At 43.1% G+C, this 22,507-nt stretch overlaps 1 protein-coding gene across 2 annotated transcripts in view; it reads left to right on the top strand.

Moving 5' to 3' along the window:
- Nucleotides 1-16,825, top strand: part of C4H19orf12 (chromosome 4 C19orf12 homolog) — a 34,033-nt gene extending 17,208 nt beyond the window's left edge. The window contains exons 1-3 of one of the 2 annotated variants that reach the window (XM_054199943.1): nt 4,472-4,623; nt 12,141-12,317; nt 15,759-16,825. In XM_054199943.1, coding sequence (XP_054055918.1) covers nt 12,158-12,317; nt 15,759-16,024 — 426 coding nt within the window. In that variant the 5' untranslated portion in view covers nt 4,472-4,623; nt 12,141-12,157 and the 3' untranslated portion in view covers nt 16,025-16,825. Of the gene's footprint in view, nt 1-4,471; nt 4,624-12,140; nt 12,318-15,758 lie in introns of those variants that run through there. The other variant, XM_054199944.1, reaches the window with a different exon arrangement.
- Nucleotides 16,826-22,507: the final 5,682 nt, after the last annotated feature.

Here is a 22,507-nt window from a genome sequence, read left to right as displayed (position 1 = left end):
AGTGTGTGGGGAGATCAAAGAATCACCTTTTACAGCAGCGGTGGAATGATTTAGTTCAGTCACACTGTTCTTCAAATTCACCGTTTCCTACAAGCTGATGAGGCAAACCTCTTCTTTGCTTAATGTCACATAAGGTACATTGAAAGGCTGTGAAAAGACAGATGTTCTATATCTTCACTTCATATGCAAAAACCTGTTATATCCTTTATTTGCATTCAATTAGAAGTCAGACCCTGATGAATATCTAATGTAGGAAATGGGGAAAAGATTTGCCATCAAGCATATGCTTGGCTTGTAGCGGATCTCTGTAACCTGCTGTTGTGTCTTGCTGTAGTGATTTGGTCATTTTTACTCTATTATTCACACCTGCATGTGCAGAGGTGAAGGGTGTTAATAGGTAAAAATTGGAGTTACGTTCCTGGTTTTAGAAATGTTGCCTTTTCTCTTTGCACAGAGCTCTGGAGAAAGTGTCGTTCCTTTTAAACAGCCATTCTGCAGTTCCAAAATTTCCCTTACTAAGTGGCTCTGTTTAAGGAGGTAAATACTAGAGCATTACTTTTATATTCATTTTCTCTTCCAATATAGGTTTTGCCTTTTTTGATCTTGTGAAGCTCCCCATTTTCTTGGCAATCCAGAGCATAATATGAGGAAAGCTGAAGTTATAAAACTGTAGTGTTGTCAAGAAGGGAAGGTTCAAATTATAACTATAATATGAAGCAGAAATGGCAGACTCTTTCAGAACAGATGCTGTTACTGCTGTGACCCTGTAAGAGCCCACATGGCGGGGTATTGCGCTATCAAGGGAGAGCTGTAGATCTATCTAGAGCCCTAGACATTAGACAGGGATAAGCAAAGCAGCTTTTCTTCACTGCAGCATAGGATTTCCCAGACTTCTGGGGGAACTGATGGAAATCTCCTACTCTCCTAAGTTTGGATATGATTAGAAACCTGCTTTGTTACATCTTCCACGCCCTTTCTTCTCTGTGGACCACTTCCATCACATGTTCTGGGCAACACGTGTCTTTTCTTCCTTTTTCTTCCTTTCCTCTTGCTTTGATGTAACCAGTAAATTAAACCAGCCTCACACGTATTCAAGTTAACACATTGACACGAAAGGCAAATCTCAAGGGTATTCTTAGGTGCTTTGCAGACTTAGGCAAATGGATCTATATTGCCTGCACGTGCCTCAAGTTTTGAATGTGGTTTTTTTTCCTGCCATAGTGTGTCCTGGGTTGAGTGACACGGGACTAATTTCCCTTCTAATGCTGGGGAAAACTCCACTTTTGGAAGACTCTAGTGTCTTAATTTGTGAAAATATTTACTTTATAGCCAGCTAGGCTATGTGGGATTCAAGGTCTCAGTGTTTTCAAGCCTTGCCAGGTGCAGGGATGAGGAGGAGCAAGGCCTGGGCATTTGACCCAGGCTGGCCAACAGCATTATTTCATACCATGAGCGTCACATTCTATATAAATTAGAAAGTTTGCTGCTTAGTTTCTCTCTCCCTTCATGGCAGCAGTCCAGAGAAACTCCTTGCCCCGGTGCCGGACCCCTGAGCCCTTCCCTTCCTCCCGAAGCTGTTGCGCTCGCAGTGTCCGGCATTTCCTGTCCCTGCTGGGAACGCACAGCTTCCTGCTGATAGAATTGGCTGAGTATAATTCTTGTATATCTTACATTGGTATCGGGATTAATACTGGTTCTTTAGTATTATTGTTAATTATTTAGTCTTATCCGATTAAATCTATTTATATTTCAACCCTTTTGTTTCCTTGCTTTCCCCAATTCCCCTTTCCAGGTGGGGAGGGGTCATCGGGTGATAGAATAATTGTCTAAATGACAATAAATTGTTACGGGTTTTCTCAAACCATAACATAGTGATAATAAGAAATGTAAATATTTGGGGGGCAGGGGGGAAGTGCAACTAGATTGAACAATGAAACTAAGTCTGTCCCATACAGTTGCCTAATAGTCATGGTTTTTTTTCTGGGATTCTCTGGCACAGAAGAAAATTTAGAGAAACAGGTTTTTTCTGTCCAACAAGATCAAATGCCTCATCTTAAAAAAATCTGTCATGTTTCCTGTGAAGTAGGTAGTAGGTCTTTCAGATAATTGCATCAGGTATTTCTGGACAGTTGCTCCAGACTGACCCTGCTCCTGATGGGCATTTTCTCAAGACTCCGTAAGGAGCAAGCCGAAAGCCAGAATGAATCATTCTGTTGGTAGCAACAGCCCATCTCCAGCTGAAATTGTTCCTGACGCCCCTTGGCCTGTCTCCTAGTGTGTCAAAAGCTGTGAAAATACGCAGTGAACCCAGCACGCTGAGGACATGCTGAACTGGCTTGTAGTTATTTTGGGTTCTGCTGTATGTTAGGAAAGGACTTGACAGAAATCTGTCAAACCAGAATGCCAATGCACCATTGTTGTAGTTTATTCCTGATGCTTCCTTTTGGCAGATGACTTGAGGACTTTGAGGGTGAAAGGGAATTTTTTTTTTCCTCTTGATTTTTAAAAGTATAGAGTTCCTAGTAACCTGAATAGGAAAAAGATGTAAAACATCCTGATAAAGGAAATTAAATAGTGAATCAATGTTGATAAAGGGGACAAAGAGAACTACAATATAGGAATAACAATAGCATTAGTACTTAAAAGAGCCCAGCATACTGCAGTGAATACAATGAGGTTGTTGACAGGATGCGATTTGCAGCAGGACCACCTTGAACTGCTCTCCACCAGCTCCTAGAATTCAAAAAGCATGTGAACGTTTATCTCTAATATTCTAATATATTCTAATATAAACTAATTATTTGTTAAGAGTGGATGTTGGAATGCATAAATACATGCTAGAATTACAGTGAGAGATCTAGCTGGAATACACAGTCCGGAACAAGAGAATACAGCCAGCAGAGCTGTCCCTTCTGGCATTTGGGATCACTTTTCCCCGACTGCAGAGCGTGTAGCCGCAGCCCTGCGATGGCGAGGTTTGGGAAGCCACCAGATGGAGCCCGCCGGGTAGCAAACGTGGTCAGGAGAAAATCTATCGCGGGTCTCGCTGCTTCGGTGGGACCGAAAATAGGACCTCTGTGCTGTTATTTAGCCCAAACTCACAGAATGTCTGGTGGAATGTGTGGTGGGCTGCGTCATGTGCATCGGTGGATGCTCACCAAGGATAGTAAGGGGCATGCCATCAGGTGCTGCCTGGTGACTATGTACAGGGTCGAATCTTAATCCAGCTGGTAACAATAACCAGATTCCCATTGACTTCAACAGAGTCAGAATTTCTCTGAGAGTGAGATTTACAGCAGCGTGTACATCCTTAAAGGATACACTTTGTACTGTTATCTTGCATTTTCATTCAGTAACTTCTACCACAGAAAAAAATTAGACCTAATAAATACCTGCAGATGTAGCCCTAATAACCTGTGTTTATTGTTAACCAGAGCAGTGAAGTAATCATTCAGTTTGGGATATAGTGACAAAAATTCCCTCCTTCGATGTCTGTCAGACTTTATTGCTTTTAATTTTGCTCCTTGCAAAGCTGCTTGTGGCTGGAATTTGGGGTGTTACTTCTTAAAATATACATGGCATTTTGGTTCTTTGCTCATTTTAGGAATTACATTTGCTTTTCACATCTGAAACATAAAAATCAAGAGCACCAGTAGACCTGTAACATTTTGAGTTGTTACACAGAGAGCTATTTTATGTGATCGTATAAAGCATGGGGAGGTTAAGAAGTCCCCAGTGCAGCCACAGGAAAGGGACAAAAATTGTGAGTTATATTCCTTCTCCATTGCCTCATCCTTCTTTTTCATCTTCTCAACAAGGAACTGAGGGGAGATGGTTTACCTTAAATCAAAAATGAAATTGTAATAAAGGCTTAGTTGACAAAACCGAAAACCTCTGTTAACAATCTGTTCTTGGGAAATGGCAGAATTTTTAAGGTCAGGCAGTAACTTTTCAAAGATTGTACTAGCATTAAGCAGCAGTGTGTGATATTTCAAGAGCCGTATGTGACACAGCTGCGTAACGCTGCTTCGGCGCGTCGCTTGCTGGATTGCATATGGTGCTCTATCCACCTGCCACGCTGCGCTTCACCCGGCTGCTGCCTGAAATAAACCTGGACACACAAATATTCGCAGGTGACAGTCTCCCATTAGGGCCAGGGGTGTCCTGATAGCATCTCCCTCCTCCCGTACGGGCTCCGCGGGGATGGGGAGATGCTCAGAGCACTGACAGGCTCCAGCATCCTTCATGGAGCCGCAGATGCTCCCCGCGGCGGGTTGTGCGGTCCCAGACGAGCACCAGGCGCTAGCACGGGGCCTGACCGTGGCCCTGAGCCGGGGCGGCCCCACGCCCCAGCCTTGCCGCCTCACGCCGCCCCGGGCTCGGCGATTTGCCCGCCGAACAAGCGCGGGAGCGGCTGCACAGCCCGGCCGGCTCCCCGAGGCGAGGCCTGCCGCCGCCCCGGACGGAGGAAAGGGCGGGCCGCCGCCGGCTCGGCGCTCCCTGGGGCGGGCCGGAGGCCGGGCTGCGCGGGGGTCGCCCCGCCGGGCCGCGCTCCTCCCCCGGCAGCGGCGGCGCAGCCCCTTCCCTGCCGGGCCTGCGGTGAGGCGGGCGCCGGTCGCTGAGGTAGGCGGGAGGCGGGAGGGAAGGGCCGCGGCGGTGCGGGTCCCCGGTCGGGCGGGGCCCGCTCTCCCCTCCGCTTCCCGGCGAGCTCCCCCCGACCCCGGCCCGCTGTCAGCGGGGTCCGCGCGGGCGGCGGCGGCGGGGAAGGCTCCAGCAGAGGCCCGGGGGCGGAGTGGGGAGCGGGGGCCGCGGGGCGCCAGCCCGGCGGGGGCTCGGGGCCGGGCCGGGGCCTGGCTTCCTCCCGGCAGCCGCTCCGGCCCGCGGGGCCGCCCCGGGGTTTGGGGCGTCGTTGGGGTGCGGCGAGATGAGCCTTAAAAACGGCCAGATTCGGGTGGAACTCAGCTTTAGGCGCCGGTTCCCCTCTCCTCAAGTTACATTGCGGCTGTGTCATCGAGTCAGCAGTGGTAACCCTGGAATGGGCCTTGTAGGAAAATAAAAAGAAATATATCCGAAGTGTAATTAAATTTCGGCTGTTTGAAAGCATTTGTAATTACATTTTATGCTCAGCCTATTTTAGTCATAAAGATTTTAATAAATTTTAGAACGTTTGGAACATGCTGATTAGTTTTAATGAGCTGAAGTTTATGTTTTTGTAGTGAGTCAGGGAAAGCATCTTTAATTTTCAGGCTTGGTTCAGATTTGGAAGATACCACTGCAGTGTTCTGCCCCAAGCATCTCTACAGGGGAACGAGCTCTGCTGTTTGTGTGTCTTCCAAAAGTGTTAGCTCTTTTTTTGTTCTTAACTGAAAGTCTGATTGTTTTGACTTTAGCATCAGCTAGCTGATGCAAGCGACCTGTAATTCTCTTTTTTGGATACTGCCTTCAAAATGGAGAAGCTGGACAGGAAATGAAAAAACAAATAATTCCACCCTTAATTTATAAATTAAAAAGATGTTGAGTAGGTCTGAAAAAATTAGGGGCTGAAAGACTTATGGCCAGTCTTTCACAGATTACTTTGTAATTTAGCAGTCCAGGTAAGCGGGATGTCCTAAGTGTCTAGATGGGTTAGACCCCAGATTTCCTTTAATCTTAGTGAAAGGAGATAATTCCCACTGAAATTAACAGCTACCTGCATTTTTAGGCATCCAAGAGCCTTGTAAAATCAGCTCCTAGGTTCCTAAAAGCAGTTTATTCATGTTACGATTAAATTTGTTGCTGCTTACGTGAAATAAACCAGTTAAATGCTTTGATAAATTTACACGCTATGATAAATACACAAAAGAAGAAAGTAAGCAATGTTCTTAAGGTCGCAGTTCTTATGAAACGGTGTTAAAATGAAACGGTGTTAAAATGCTCTTTTATGCGTTTCAGTTGAATTCAGATTGTCTAGCAAATATGTGAGTTTCTTACCATTTAATATAATTGACTCTCAAAAAATTGAACATCTGAATAAATGTATAGTCAGCAACATAATTATATTATTACAATAAGTATTTGTAGGTGTGGTGAATCCTCATGGTTGGGAAGGAAGAGTATCAAATACTGAGATAATGTTTTATACTGTTTTAATCTTTACACCAGTAAGTAGGAATAAACCCTAAATAACTGAAAATTACAAATGTAGAGCAGGGTTTAAACTGGTATATTTAAACCAAGTTTTACTGGCTGCGGATGCCAGTCATGATTTAAATCAGGCAGACCACCTGCTTTGCAGATTTCAAATAGTACAGTGCGCTCTAAAGGTAGGATTTTCAGAAAGTGATGATTTAGGAGCACAAATGCTACTCAAGCCAACAGTATGAGTATGGACCAGTGATGAGACAGTCCTCTCTTGCAGATAGGAATATCTTGTTCCCCTGCCCATCCACAGCCATTATTGTAATAGTTAATGGACTTTTGGCCAGTTTAATCATCAAGTCAGATCTTTGTGCCCGCTGTTTTTTGTGAAGCTGTGTTCTTTACTCTGTCTCAGTTGCGAAGTACTTTGCGTTTGGTTTTGTTCTAATGCTGATCTCATATTTATTAAAAAAAGTCACAATACAGATAGAGCTGTTGCTATCTGTATAGTCCTGGGCTATCTCCTGGGCATCTCTGCTTGCATAAATATTTGCTGTTGTCTTGAAGTTTCAGTTTGAAGTTCTATACAGATCTCACCTCACATTCTTGCTTATCACTGTATGGTGTCCACGAAGATAAAGTTAACTCCTGGTAAGAGGACTTAGACCTATGTCTTCATTGCTTGGTAGGTTTAGAATTTGTCCTGTAGGTGATTTTTGTTCTATGCACGTGCATATTGTAGAGATGTTTATTGTACTCCGTTAACTCAATAGGAGGGTGTAAGGAGCAGTGAGGAGAGCTCAGCAGTGGTCCAGGCTGTGTACTGGTTAGAATATCTCCTGCGTGGACATTTGGGAGGGTGTTAATTTTTCCATAAGTGAGACAGTGAGCCCAGGGAATAAAAGGGCTTTTGCCCATCTAAAGTCATCATTCTGTGAAGGGGGAAGTCGGGTAATGAGATGGGAATGTTAAACGGGAAGGAACTGAAATGAGGTTCACGCCATAGGTTAATCTGGGGACCCTCTTTGGTTGTTTGAATTAATAGGACTTTCAGTGAGTTGGGTATGATGTGATCCTTTTGTTATTTTAGTTCTTTCTGTGGCATTTTTCTTCTTAAGAAATGTACTTTTTAGTAAAATCCGTTGGTTGTAGGCTTAAAGATGAGATACAAACACATGATGTTATCGTTCTCTTTGGATAGGTAGAGCAGGATCATTGCTCACTTTGCTCCCCAGTCCCTGGGGTGAAAGAGAGAGCATCATCTAATTTAGTCAGAAGTACAGAGTCTAGCATCTCAGATGAGTGTTTGGGGAGACCACAAAGAGAAGAGGAACCCTGCCACTGAACTGTGGTGGTAAAATAAAAAAGGAAGGACTGTTATAAAACAAAACTTGGTTTCTCAGCGATTTCATTTTCCCAGACTCTTGGTGGTTTTTTTCTTTAAATGCTGAATATTCTCAGTGCCACGTGAAATCAGTAGGAGCTGTGAGGACTCGGCATCTCTGAAAGCTGGGCTCAATTTTATGGATGTCATTGACATTTCTATCCCTCCATTAGTGCACATCCAGTATTTTACATTCCTACTGTTTTTTAATGTCTGGGTGGGTTCTGTAGAAAATAATTTGCTGCTAGAAGCAAATCATAGTTTGTTTACTTGTCAGTTACACAATCCAAGTTTATAAATATTTTTGGCTGTCTTCTGGTTCTGCCTCTGACACACAAAACTTACAACTCCTTTTAATCTAGGATAGGATTCTTGTTCCTTGTATTTCGCTGAAATTTTCAAATATGCTTATATTACCATTCCGCTCGCCCAGTGATTCTGATCATTAGGTTGATGTGAGCCGCAACTTTGTGCTCTGCATTCTTGCAGTTGGCTTCTTACAGACCGTACCAGTCTGTCAGGTGTTAGAGGTTTGCAGATGCAGAGCTTTATAAGCCTTTGTTTGATTTCCTCAGCCTAAAGCTAGCTGTCTGTCTGCGGATATTTTTTTTTACTATTTTTTTTTTTCATGGCTGTTTATCCTAGTAGCAGGTTAAACTTTTGTGGAGTCTCTGTGCTGCAACTTGTTCATGTATTGTTAAAAGATCCGGCTTTCATGGCCTGTAGTGTATGGTTAAAAAAATACATGCTCACTCTAAATTGTCTAATTGAGCACCATAATTCTTCATCAGAACTGGAAATTTTCAAAGAAATTCATAATGGTGTGACTTCATAAAAGACCTCTGCAACATTGCTCCACTCATCTGTGTCTTTGTGCTGAATGTAGGAGTCTCTGGGATTAGTTCATTGTGTGTGAGTGTTGTAATATGATTATCTTTTAATGGCTCCCACTAGTGCTCTGTCTGTACAGTCTAAAAAAACCCCAACACCTAACTTGTATGTGCTCTGCATCAGCTGTTTGTATTCACTAAAATTCACTACAGAACTTAAAATATAGTGAATATACCAGGAGATCATAGAAATGCTACTAGGAGTTGAGAGAAAATGAGTGCTCCTTGTAATGTCTTTGAGAATTTTGAGAGTGATGCTCATATTTGGAATTAAGTAGGAACAGCTCTGCTGTGAAGAATGCTCTTCTTCAATCAAGCCAAAAAAACCCAAATAAGTTTTAATTTTGCAAGTGGAAATTCCCTTTGGGGAAGCTGTGAGGGGAGTAAAGCAGTAAAATAGTTTACTATGGAAAAATATTTACACTTGCTTGAGTTCCAGTATGTTTCTGCTTTATCTTAAGGCTAATACATTATCGTGAATTTGTGTGTTCACCACACTTTGCATGCCACCAGACAGCAGTGTGATTCCTGTTTTCATTATGGTCTGGTGTTTGTTTTTTTTCCCTATTGAGCCAGTTGTACTTTGAATCTAGTGATGAAATAGTTTTTTATTGATTGAGAGAAACGTCAGAGTGGCAGATCACCTTTGCACTGCCTGAGATGCCATGTCACCATAAGGAAACTTCCTAAGTATTGGCAATGTGGCAGATGGAGTAACGCCAGTGCCTTTCCGTGCTCAGCCAGCTTCTACACGCTGCAGGAACCTGGTGCATCAGCTTCAGGTTTCTTTGCTCACAAAACATAATTTCATGTATATTACAATTAGATTGGTTTAGGAAATTGTGGAAGTCAATCGGTTTGATTGGGGGAAAGCAGATGATACTCTCAGCAAGAGCTGTGGTGTTGTCGTCTCCAACTTGCATAGTTCCATTTGTGATGCAGAACCTCCATACTGAAGCGCTTTGCATGAGGTGTTCTCTGGATTTAGCCCAAAGAGAAGCAGCGAATTCATTTCAGTGCTCAGGCAGTTGGGTTAGTCTGAGGTTGTGCTAAGGAGGTGTAGGACAAGCAGGAATCAGTTGCTTTCGCACTGAGGGGAAGAAGTCAATTCTGCAGTGCTTAGGGCTTCTCCGTGCTGGTGTGAATGTTCCTCTGAATGGCAATCTGCTCACCTTTTGTTAAGAAAGTAAAAACAAATACTTAATCTTCTCATTTTCCAACATTACCAGGCTTGGCAGTGTGAGCTCTACCAGTTGTATATTTAAGGTTTTGGTTTTTTTCCCTACTGCTCTAGGATGAGCAGAGCAGCCATTTGTTTATTACTTTGAGCTTGAATCATATTGAATGAGATAATATATAACTCTGGAAGCAGAGTGTGTTACTCTGCTGTCACTAACCGGCATGCACTGGCATTCTGATATGCTGTGGTGTCATAAGCCTGCCAAAAACCCAAAAGCAACAGTGGTAAAGCGAAGAGCTTTGATGTTTTCCTTAGACTGGCATGAAGATGAATGAAGTAGTGAGAGAAATGCAACTCTGCTGAATTTTCTACCGTGACTCTCTGCAGCTATGGAGCATGTGTGGTGCCTTCCCACAATCCAAATTTTTGTTTAGTGTCAGTAGTGCTTGGATACTGCAGTGACACGGCTGATTTGGAGTCAGCCATTTTAGTGCAAAAGAAAGCTTTCGCTTTCACAGTAGTTAATTTTTAATATGTAAAATTGTGTGATACCGCTCCACTTTCACTTTGCAACGAGGAGATCTGTTCAAGAAAGACTTGAACACAAGTTGGCTGGAATAAAAAGTGTTCTAGAGGCTGGAAAACCAAACATTCATCTGTTTGATAGTGCTAGAGTTACAGGTACAACAATAAATCTTCATTCTGTGTATATGTGATTATATTTTTAACCATATTGAATACGAGTTTTTCTCCCCTGTGAGCCCTTTCCTCAATTACTGTGCTGAATGGAAGGTATTTGCTTAATGAATAAGCTTTTTCTTACTGTTCAGTGCTAAATCCTCAGGCCTTATTTACTGAACGCTCTTCCAACTCTGCTATGGGGATGGAGTTTCTTAATTTCACTTCATGGGTTTTCCTCTGATCTGATTGGTCTGAATTAGTATCTTTCATTAGTATTGAACCTATTTTTGCAACATGAGATGAGGTTATTTTTAGTATCTCTGTCTGTTCTTCTGTCATTAAAGTAGTCGTTAAAGTCAAACTTACTTTGCCAAACTGAAAGACAAAGAAGGGCTTTTCAGTGCTTGCCATTGTGTAACACTGCACTCAAGCAGAGCTGCGTTTGAATTCAGTTGTTATTTTGAGGGGTCAGGATTTTGGCAAATACCTCTCTTGAGATTGCAGGATGGGTGCCTGGAAAAGTTAAGAGTGTGGTAACCGTTTCTAAAAAGTTTGATTCGAGTGACTGGCTTAACAGCAAGCCAACGTTAGGTACAAAATAAGGGGTAAAATGTTTTTCTGAAGGTAGAACCTTTGCTTTTTTAAAGCAGAGAAGCTCTACTGTCTTTTCGTGCGGCCTCTTTCCGTGCTCACTATAGTCACTGGCACCTGCAACTCTGAGGCACGTGTTTGCTTGTTGTGCCTCCTGATTTACCTGCTGTGACAAGGCAAGCAGCCTGGGCAAAAGAATATGTAATATGCAGGAATTCCAAAAAAGTGCCCTGTATTAGTATTTTTTTTTCAAACTAGGTCTTGTTCGTGTGCCTTTTCTTGGGGTTGCGTTGAGTGCAATAGGGTGGCTTCGCGAACCCTCACCTGGGCACGTCCTGCTGCCCTTTTTGTTAGCAGTGGCTGTGGCAGCAGCAATGGGTAGCCACGCTCTCTGGGGGCCTCTACGGAAATGAGTGGGCTTATATAGGCAGCTGCAGAAAGTGAAGGAGGGGGAAAAGCTTTGGTCTCAGAGGGATCATTCTCAGGGCCAGGTATCTGCCCCATGCTGGACACTTGGCACTGCGTGTGAAGGAGCTGAGGTCCCATCTCGCTGCCTCCCGCTATGCAGGAGGGTCATCTTGCATGTCTGCTCTGAGTCCCGACCACCCTACACATATAACCCTGCATTTCTGATGCCTTGTCTCCAGACCTCCCCATTTATTCCCAGTCCCAGGTCTCTTCTCCTACTCCTTCTGAAATCTGTTCCCTTCCTCAGGCTCTTATTGCTTGCTATAGCCAGCCTCACGCCTTCAGAAATCAGCGCAGAAGTGTTTAAGTGTGTAACAAAACGGGGAGAAGAACTGATATGTGAAAAGAAACAACTGATTTGTGGCAAGAATTAGGACAAGGAGAAAGATGTCTGGCAGATTTGTCAAATTATAATCTGCTGTTTACAGTAGAGTGAGGCTCTGCTTTGTCTTTTTCTCGGAGCTGTGCGTGATGCTGGACACCTGTGGAAATTGCTCGAAGCAAAGGCAATGTACTGTAGAATTAGTCTTAAGTCTTTCGTTGATGGTACTTGTCCTTGTTTGGTCGTCTGAATTTGTAATAAAACCAGATTTTTCTGGTCTACTCTGTGGTTTCATTTGCAGTTTCAGTAACCTTTAGCTGTTTTCTAATAGGTTTGTTTTTCCCATAAATGAAAGAGAAAGCAAATTTTTCTTTTGCTGTATTGACCATGCCTCTGTCCTTTTAGTCTCACAGTCTCCTGAACTCTGTTTTTTCCTACAATTCATTTAGCAGCAAGATTTAATCCCTGTTGCAGCAATCAAAAGATAACTTAAAACGTCTTTTCTAGGATTTTAACTCGCCAAGATGCCCATCCATGTTGATGATGTGATGCAACTGTTCTGCCACCTCTCTCAGGAGAAGGGGATGAAAGCTGCTGTGAAACACTCTGGTCGAGGAGCACTGCTGGCGGGTGCAACAGCATTTCTTGGGGGTCTGGTAGGAGGTCCACCTGGAATTGCTGTAGGTAAGTGTGTTTTGCTTTAGGAACAAGAAATGTGGTTAACTCCTTGAGTGAAGAAGCTATGAAGTCTGTGTAGTAAACATGGGTTGAAGGAAAGGGGCGTGCAGCGCTGAGATTTCATGTAACTGGGCTTTAACAAGATGCCATTTTATATGTCGGCTTTTTAGAAACGAGGTGTGCATCAGGAAGGCATGTGTCAGTGTTTCCTTCTAGGGTGGTGGTGACCTTGCTGCTTTGACTCCTGTGTGGCAAACAGGAAGCCATCCAGAGGTCTGAGGTTGAGATAGCAGTGCCTTTGAAACCCTTTGAACAAACTGTTAACAAACCTCTTGCTTTTGGTGGGTAGAGCCCTGGTTCCCATCTGCTGAGGGACACCAGTGTCCGAGGTGAAGGGATGAAACAGAGAGCAAACTAGCAGGCTTTGAGCTAGTTAGTGCGGGCTCTACTCCAGCACTGCCATGGGGAATGAGGAGTAGAGGGGTGAGGCAGGGGCAAAGGAGCACAAGAGGAGATGGTGGCAGTCGGGGGGGATATTGGTACCTGGTGGCACGAAGGAAAGGAAATTGGGATGTAAAGCAAGGGTGAATAGGTATTCTCAGCAAGGGACAGGATCATCTTCCTAATGATCTTATTAAAAATTATGTTTGTTTCTGTATTGTAAAAGTACCTGCTGTCCACTTCTCGATGAACTTTTTTTTTTCCTCTGGAATTTATTATTCCCTGTCGCTTTCCTTTTTGTCCTTGTATGGAAAATTACAGGAAGGCCAGAGTCTAATAGTACAGAGTTGTCTCTCTGTATCTTTTGTCCAGTTTGAAAGCTGCCTTGTCATTGAAGTCACATGGGCCTTGGTCCTTGAATGCTCCTTACTCCTGCGAGCAGTTCCAGCAATTTCACAGGCTTATTGGTATTGGAGTGAATTGCAGTATGCCTGCGTGAGGGTTAGCAAGGCTGAGTTACAAAAACTAAGCAAATAATACATGAGGAGTGATAACAGAAAATGCAAAATGAAGCTGTGTATTTACTCCTGTTACAAGTACAGAGCTTAATTAATAGCCAAAATTATATTTTGACAAACATATGACTGAAGTTATCAGGAGCAAAGAAGTCAAATTAAGCTTTTTCTAAGAAATTTGTAAGCTGTAAATCAGAAGTAAAAGTAAAAATGAAAGTGGCCTCATTCGTGAGTGAGATGATGAGAAGCACTGAAAATTATTCTCGGATGTGTTTTCTCATTTTGTTCAAGTGTTTGCTTAAGCTTTCATAATGTCTCCCAGTCAAGCTCGGTGTTCTTCAGCCACTGATGAAGGCACTGGAGCAAGTATGCTGATTACTGTTTACCAAAAGTGTATAATAATAAATATATATAATAAGTATACCATAAACCATGTCCCAGTTACAGTGCAACTAAATCAGAAGACCCTCATTTAACTTCTAAAATTGCAAAGGTAAATGACCCTGGGTCTTTAGTGGGTTTTAGGACAGTTACAGGGACATTTGCAATCAAGTGCACTTTCACTTAGACGAACAGCCTGGATAGATGTGGGACTGGGGAGCAGAGATTGTCCTTGTTGCTGCCTTGCACCAAGAATGAGAGGATAAGTCACCTTCCATCTGCAGCAGTCACTGGAGAAACTTGCAGCATATCGTGCTTTCTAAGGACTGCTTGCTCTGAGAAGAATGGATTGTGGCTGTGTTGCCTGGGGGGAAAAAGTGTGATCGTGTAACAAATCTTGTCTCAATAGACAAGGAGCTTAGATATCAATACTTGTAGCGGCTTTTGCATTAAGTGCCCCTAAATCAGATATTGATGTTCTCATAAAAGTTCCTTGAAGATGAATTCAGCCATCGTAGGCTTTCAAGTATTTCTGTGGTATCATGGGAAGAATTGTCAACTGAGTAAAAGCTGCAAATTACAGAATTTTTGTCTCATGAAAAACTATATTCCTGTGAGTGCTTAAATGACTTTTTAGGAGCAATCACTGGGGTGGGAATTTTGGAGGCAGAGTCGGTTCTGATGCCCCTCCATTGTGAGGGTTCTTCCTTCCACCAGGATGGTGGAGGCTGTCTCTGGGCAGCCCTGTCAGTTGTGTGAATTCCTGTCGGAGAGCACTGTGTTTGCTTAAACCAGGACAGTTGCAAATTAAACTGGTAATGTTGTCCCAAATCTGGGTTCTTTACCCAGTGTGCAAGCCAGTAACATACAGAGGAGAGGTATTTCCAAGTTTATTCCATTAATGCATAGAAATGGGAGCACACCTTAGTTTCAAAAATTCCCCTTTTTATACACTGATTATTACGTATTCTAACAATTAATACATATTCATTGTTATTCTCTTTAATGATCGGTCAAGATTTCTTCACTTCCTATGTAAATTAGTATGCAGACTATCATCTTCTTCCATTGTTCTCATTTGGATAGGTGGTCAATGAGTTGGTGGTCGCAGTCTCCACCTGATGGAATTACCTTTTACCAACTTCTCCTCTAATCTTGGCAACTCCAGGTGGCTTTCTCGGTTTGCTGATGAGGCCTACAGTTCATCACTCTCTTGACAGGAGTATCCTGCTTATCAACAAAGCTACATTGTCTAGTAGTTAGTTCCTCAATCTAAACTTAGATAAACCATGTCTAGTTAATATTTCTGTATAAATTATCAAATAGGTTTGGGGCCGTATAGAGGACTTTCAGCAGCAGCGGCAGGTTCCCTTGGTTGCTTCAATTACATGTTACATTTCATTTTTCTAATTAATATCAATGTTACTACCACAGTAACTCTTTGAAAGAGAAGAAATATGTAGGAGTGTAATGCTGGTTTCTCAGCAGCAGCCACAATTGTCAGCTGTAGAGGATCCCTCTGCTGTTATCTTGATGATCTGGAACCACTCTACTTACCAGGAGCATTTCTTGGCCAGCTGGGATGGGTGGTGCGGGTGAGGTGTTGATTTGGTAGATGAAAGTGTGAATGTCTGTAACCCCACAAAGCTGATGGGTTTAGTCTCTGTGAGCACCTTCTCAGGGGTGGACTTCAGAAGCAGAAAGCTTGGATGGTCCTGGGAATCTCTAGTAAGAGGTTATGTGTTGGCGGTTCTGATTGATAAGGCAATTGTTGGTCAGATGTTTTCCTTGGATGTGGTTTTATTTAGTAGTAGAGCTTATTGTAAAGAGACCAATGCCGTAAGGAGTGTTGTTTTGTTTCTGATGTCTAGCTTGAAGCTATTAGCTTTGGTTTTGTAAAGAGTTCCTTTGTGATTGCTGTGGACATAAAAAGCTTTAAAAGTCCTTCTTGGTGCTTTGAACATTGTGTATAAACCTGGCTAAAGTAGACACATCCGCAACTCTGCATTGATTTCTAATTAAGGTGGGAACATCGTTGATGAAGGCTGTGGGTAGAATTTCAGATTTTAACATTGACTGGCAAAGAGTAACATCTCTCTCTCTCTTCTAGGAGGAGCATTTGGTGGATTGCTTGGTGCCTGGATGACTAGTGGACAGTTCAGGCCGGTCCCTCAGATTTTATTGGAATTGCCTCCTGCTGAGCAGCAGAAACTCTGTGATGAAGCCGTTGGTATTCTCAGGAACTTAGACTGGACTGATATTGCTCAACTGACTGCTCTTGTAATGGGAAACGCTAGTCTCCAGCAGAAATTGACAGCAGTGCTGATAAATTACCTCACCAAAGAGCTAAGAGCGGAGATACAGTATGGAGAATAAACCTTCCCAGAGCGGGCTTTTTACAGTGTAATGAATTTTACTCTGACAATTGTCATTCTTCAGCATAGCAATTAGTAGTTATGGGTACTAATTATGAATATAGGCAGATCTAAGTATTGTTTTGGGGTTGGGTTTTGGTGTTTGTTGTTTTTTGGTTTGTTTGGGTTTGGTTTTTTTTGTAAGGGTAGTATTAGATTACTGCATTATCCTGACACTGGCTTGCTATGTAATTTTGAATTACTCTGCACTAGGACTGGATTCAAAGTCTCTGAAGGGAATTATGGTTCTCTTACGCTAATGTATCACTAGTTAAAATTTTTAAAGTCATTCTGTTTTATTTAGGAGATTTAATCCTGTTTGTGTAAGTGCTTTAAATTTATCTGTGAATGACATATAGGTGCCAAAGTAGCTAGGGCACTTTGAAGAATTTTATCTACTTTGTGTTTCAGTTCTGCGAAGGAAAGTTATAGGAAGGTATATCACGTTACTGTGAACTCAAATATCTCAATCCTTACTTTATTCTTTGTTGCATTTTTATTGTAATTCTTGAGTTATTTATTCCCTTCTGTAAGAAGTGAAGCCAATGCCTAAACAAGATTTAAAGGAACAGGTAAACAAACCGTGCACAATTAGTAGTTCCTAGAAAGGGAAGGCATGGCAAGAATACACTTGAAAAAAAATATCGGAGATGGATCTGCCATTTTTGTACTATCCCCAGGATTAGGGTTGTTTCAGCATTGGTTTCTTGACTGAATCTGAACAGCTGGTCCTCTGTTTGCATTAAAATATTCATAAGAAGCATCACAGCAGCCTGTGTTTTGCTTTAAAGTAAACGAACTCTTTAAGAACTGGGTCCTGAAATTTGAGGAAGAAGCCAGGCTTGTACTGGACAGCCAGCAGTTGGCAGCGCGGTGGCGGGGGGTTGGGGTGGGGTGACATGTCGGCTGCAGTTACCGCTGTAAGCTCCAAATGCAATCCTGCTGAATGTCCCAGCCAGTTGTTCACTATTTGTTTCAAAGCACTTGTAAGACAAGTTCGTAAGTAGAAAAATGTGCAGGTGTGCCGCCTTTTACACGTAAAACCAAGTGAAACTGCTCAGGTAATTTCATTTTTCCCCGAAAATAAAGATAGATCTCTGCATGTGGTGAGGTTTGTAGAAGTTGAGTTTTAAATGGTGAAGCTTTAAACTCAGAAGTTGCTATTGTATACATTTGATTAATTTACTTCTGCAGGTACCCTTTGCCATTAATAAATTCAGTGTACTTTCCTGCCTCGAGTGCAGGGCAGTGATTGTTCTTCTCATCATATAAAACCACTTTTTCAGTGATGTGAAGGACAGATGGAAGTGAATGGTAAGTGAGCACTTCTTACCCTGTCAGAGTTTCATAATGCCAAGCCTGAAATCAGTGTTTTTTCAGTTTCGTTGACAGATTGCACACACTGAAACTGGCTTTTTAAGATTTTACATACTGTGTATATCCATTTTAAAGTACTATTTTTATGAATGCAGTTACTTTTATTTGCAATTTTCTGGTTATTTCACACATTAAATTAACTCTTTCCAGAATAACACACTGCAAACAGCAGCAGATGATTGAATGATACAGTAGGATTGAGCCTGCCATCTTACAATCAGCAGTTCAAACCCAGCCATGAAAGAAGTTGACATCTGATTGTAAAGCAGGCCATATTAAAGATGATGGTTTCAGTTAATTTATCATAGTATCCAGTATTTAAACAGATCATTACAAGTTTCAGAGTGGTTTCAGACATCAGTATCATGACTCCCATTTTACAGGTATTCATAAATTTGGGCCCAAATGTAGGTAGTGAATTGATTTTTATCACTTGTATCAGTGTAACAGACATGAACGGAGCTTAGATTATGTGAATCCCGTCCTGTGCTCTCCCTGTTACTCTATTTCTTGGGGTATTCTTTCAAATGCTTTCTAGTATACCCTTAGACATGATAAACCTGTTAGAACTACAGTCTTTTTTAGCTTTCACTGGGGTACAAGGGATACATGTGTCATATGGATACCAACAGAAATTGGTTTTTAGTAGTTCGGAGTTCTGTATGGACCAGTCTAGCTTCCGTTAAACCCCACTGCTGCTGAGCTCCCGAGAGGCTTTATACTCTGTGCCTCAGAGTAGCATGCTCTTAGTCATTATAATAAATTTAACTTCCATAGGTTTTCAGATGACCGAAGTAAAACCAGGAAGAAATGAATCGAATTCTGTTTGTTCTCTGTATCGTTATTTAACAGGTTTGATACTTGTTGAACTACTTGGAAGGTGGCAAGTACCTGTTGTCAAAGTGGTAGCAATAGGTTTGCAGTTTGGTCTGAACCACATTTCACTGCTGGGAATAGAAGAACAGAATCCAGCTCAAGTGTGCATCTGAAGTGAGTTTGGACATACGAGAATTAGGAAATAACCACTTCTGATTGCGGAGACCCTGATACATAATTTGAGGGTGAATGAGCATGGGTTCATTGTTTGTTTTTTTGTATTTTAGTAGTTTATGACAATTCATAGTGTTGAATGCTGCAGAAAGATGCAATTCTACCTTTATTGCTCTGAGTATAGCCCTGTGCTGTCGTATCGAGGTCACCATGATATCCGGCATGTAGCCGTATGCGTGGATTTGGGCAAGTTAAAAGAACTCTTCGGCCGATTTGATCATCTGAGGAAAAGACCAGCTGCACGAGAATGTATTTGTATCCATCTGTCGCTGTTCTTGGGTAGAGGCATGGCTGTCCACCGCTCTGCGTCCCTTGTTGGCATTGGAAACGGCCACAGGCAGGAGATGGCATCTTCTGAAATCCATTCCAGCCGCGTAATGCCCAGGCTGGGTGTAAGGCTCAGCTAGTGCGTAGGAAACGAGGTAACGCAGTGCCAGCAGTTTCGGGAAGCAGCTGAAAGAGTCACTATGGGGAGATGTACATATTTATATAAAGAAACCATCTGTGATGCTGGTTATTAACCTGGTTTTGCTGTAGATGTGGCAGAATCAAGCTAGGTTTTCACTGGCAGATGGTGTATTTTTAGTTAAAAATTCCTTTTTTTTCCCTATTTTTTTTTTAAAGCTGTCTGATTTCAAAGTAGAAAGCAAGCATGATTATAAAGTATTATGTTAGCAAAGGGAGGGAATATCTTTTTTAAAAAAAATTTAAAATCCTGAATTCAAACATAGATTAGTAATTGAGATGTGCCATCTAGTGGCAATTAGATTATTTCTTAAATTCAGCCTATCGAGGCTGCCTCAGTATATGGATAACACAGTTATCTTTTTCCATGAAAAGCAGGGTTAATGTCTTTTTTTTTTTCTCTTACTCTGTTAAATTCCTTGCTTTAATGAATTTGTATTAGATTACAAATATCAGCCCAGTTACAGCCTAGACTAGAATTCAGATATGTTCCCTGCTGAAGTTGGTTTTTTTGGTGATTATCATATGTGAGCTACGACTGCACAAATATTTACTGCAGCTGCATGTCACATTTAATTATAGGGAGAAAATACACAATCAGGCAGAGGAGGGCGGTTTCACCCTCATGATTACTGAAGGACAAGTGGATTTTGTGAGCTGAGCAGCAGCCAGTTTGCAAAGGCTGATTGACCACATTTGAGTTGGCAAGCCAGTAAAGAGTAATTGCTTGTTTCTCAGAGGGTTGTGTTTCTTTGTTCAGTATTATCACCTTCAAGCCTGTCCCTGCAGCAGCTCTACCTGGTCTGCGCAGCCTTTGGAGTGGTGCTCCCCTCTTGTGTATGACTGGCCCGTGTGTAACTGTTGCTTGCTGCAGGACCAAGGAGTATTTGGCTGTGAAAATTCTGTCTTCTGCTAGTCACTGTCACAGCGCAGACTTCCTAAAGGTCCCATTCCCAATGGAAACACGGAGGCTCCCAGGCTTGGTCCTCTGGAAGAGCATGGGAACTGCGAGAGAGGCCTTGAATTGAGGGTGGGGAACAGGGTGCTAGAGTGGTGCACTGTGGTGGCACACCACAGTGCCTGTGATGCTGCTTAATTAGTTGCTATAGTTCTCATTCGCTGGAGGTTTTACAGGGTTTTGGTGAGATCCTTTTGCTGTGGAAGAGGGTTCCCTGTACTGACCCACTGATGTGGTCAGTGCACAAAGAACTGTGAAAGCAGAACAGTCCTGAGATCCCATTAACTAACGCGGAGTTTACAGCGGGCAGCGAGACCCTCGCCAGCAGCAGTACCCTGCCCAGAAGGTGGTCTGGCAGAGAGCTGCTTTGAACCTCGGAGCTGAGGTTCTGCAGAGAAAGTACGTGCCGCCACGGAGGAGGGTCTGATGGCTCTGGGCTCAGCCCATTTACATCGTCTGTGTCACATCAGCCTTCACCTCTTACTGCAGTATGAAAAGTGACACAGATTAGCGTTACATGGGCAGTTTTTCTAAGGACAGCCCCTCTCCTTCCAGGGCTGCACACCCGCCCCGACGGAGGGCTTTGCTGGGGAAGAACATCCCGAAGGAGACAGTCTCCATCTCTCGAAGGCGGCAGCCAGCAGGAGGGGGTGCTGTGCAGCCGCCGGTGGAGGGGTCCCTGCCTGCCAGGGGAAGGCAGGGCTGGGGTTCCCTGAGGCTGCTGCCCTGAAGAGCAGGAGGCTTTGCAGGGGGGCTTTGCTGCCTGATGAAGGGCAGTTCGTTTAAGGAAGCCCATTGATCTCCTGCAGCAATAGTTTGCTGGATGACTTGGGGCGGTCACCCAGCGTCCCCATTCATCCGCTCTTGTGCGAGGTGGCGACGATGACGCCCAGCTATGATGGAGGGCTGTGCGAGGAGATGACTGCTGGCTGACGGAAACACGGGGGTGCGGTACTATCAGCCTTTTGTTATTATTTGAATTTTCACCATATAGTTTGAGATGATTCCAGCACCACATCCAGTGGTGTGTTGTACTGTAGCCTGATTACAGGCCACAGTGCCCTGGCAGAACTGCTTTCTCCTCTTACAGTTCACCATTTATAACTTCTGCCATACGTTTTCCAGTGCGTGGGTCATGGCTGGGCTGGAATGGCTGCAGTCACTTGCAACACTCACCTCTTCTTTAGGGAGAAAGCTTGTGCTGCAAAGGACTGTGGTGGGCCAGGATAGTGCCTCTTTAGAGGTGAAATTCTGTTTAGCACACACAGCATAAAGCTACTGAGACCCAGCATGTCCATATTTCTTTCAGGTGACACCTCTTTGGTGATTGCAACCTGACAGCGGTTAGCATGCTTTTTCTTACTTTCAGCTGGTTTATAGGAAATTAGTGTTACAAAACTCACTGAAGTATCTTATGGAAGGGGAAGGGAATTGTATTATTCAAAGTCATTAAGCAAATTGATTTTCACAGCCATGCTCTCATGGCATACCTGCTCAGATGGTCTCACCAGGATCGCTTGTGCACAACGTGGAGGAAGATTCAAATCCACGCTTCATCTCTGGGATTCTTCTTGATTGTCAATGATGAACTAAGTTTTTGAACAAATCCTTTACATCCTTTAGGCTATCTTCTATATCCTATTGCTGCTGTCTTCCTGTTAGCCCGTTGGCCTGCCAGAAGGAGGACTGGCATATGTGATTTGCTGCAGCTTCCGCCACTGTCCTGCTCAGCGCAGGATCTCCTGTTGAGGAGCTGCCCGTGCTGTGGTCTCACCAGCGTGGGGCCTCCAGGGCTCCACAGCAGCAGCACCTTCCTCCTCCCGCGTTACCCATGCAGGCCTCTGTCTTACTTGTTGTTCTGGTGCTTTCACACACACATATTTCCGGTCATGCAGCGTTTATACCAATCTTAATACTTCTGTTAAAAACTACGCAGATTCACGTGGAAATTAATTTTTTTTTCTGTTTTTCCTCACAGTGTTGCAGCAGCTCCAGTGTTGCTCACTATGAAACACAGGCAGGCTCAGGGGTTTAATCCTGCATTGCTGCAGTGGTAGGACCTGCTGAGCTCCGTCTCCACCAGCAGTTTTGCAGCACCAGTGCAGCCAGAGGATGTAGAAGTAATGCATTTTTTCCCCCCCAGAGTTAAAGCTCTTGTGGAGAGAGCACCACCTTCTTAGAAAGGCTGTCATTGCTTGGCCAGCTGATGTATAACTCCAGACTAATTGAATAGCAGACTTTCAGCAGGGTTGGAAAGCTTTTAAAAAACCAAAAGCCTTTGTATTGGAGTGAACTAAAGCTATTAGCCCCTAATTAAAACATGAGGTTTCATCCTTACCTTTCTAGAGATCACAGAAATCTATGTATTTTTCAGGCTGTAAGCCAGAAATCAAACATTCATCACGTAATTGCAGTAAGTGTGTGCTAATACTTCTCATTAAGTGTGATTTATGGATTCCAGAAGAGCCTAAGAGGTAAATATATAAAATTATTCTGAAGTCTGCAAAAATGAGGGCATTCATTTCTTCGGATGATTGTTCAGCGGGAAGGATTTAGGCAAATGTGAACATTACGGCTTTCAACATTCAGTAAAGA

This window comes from Rissa tridactyla, chromosome 4 (assembly GCF_028500815.1).
Source record: "Rissa tridactyla isolate bRisTri1 chromosome 4, bRisTri1.patW.cur.20221130, whole genome shotgun sequence".
In the NCBI taxonomy this organism is placed as follows: Eukaryota; Metazoa; Chordata; class Aves; order Charadriiformes; family Laridae; genus Rissa; species Rissa tridactyla.
Note: the sequence above shows the minus strand (reverse complement) of the source record. Positions and strands in the feature narration are given on the sequence as shown.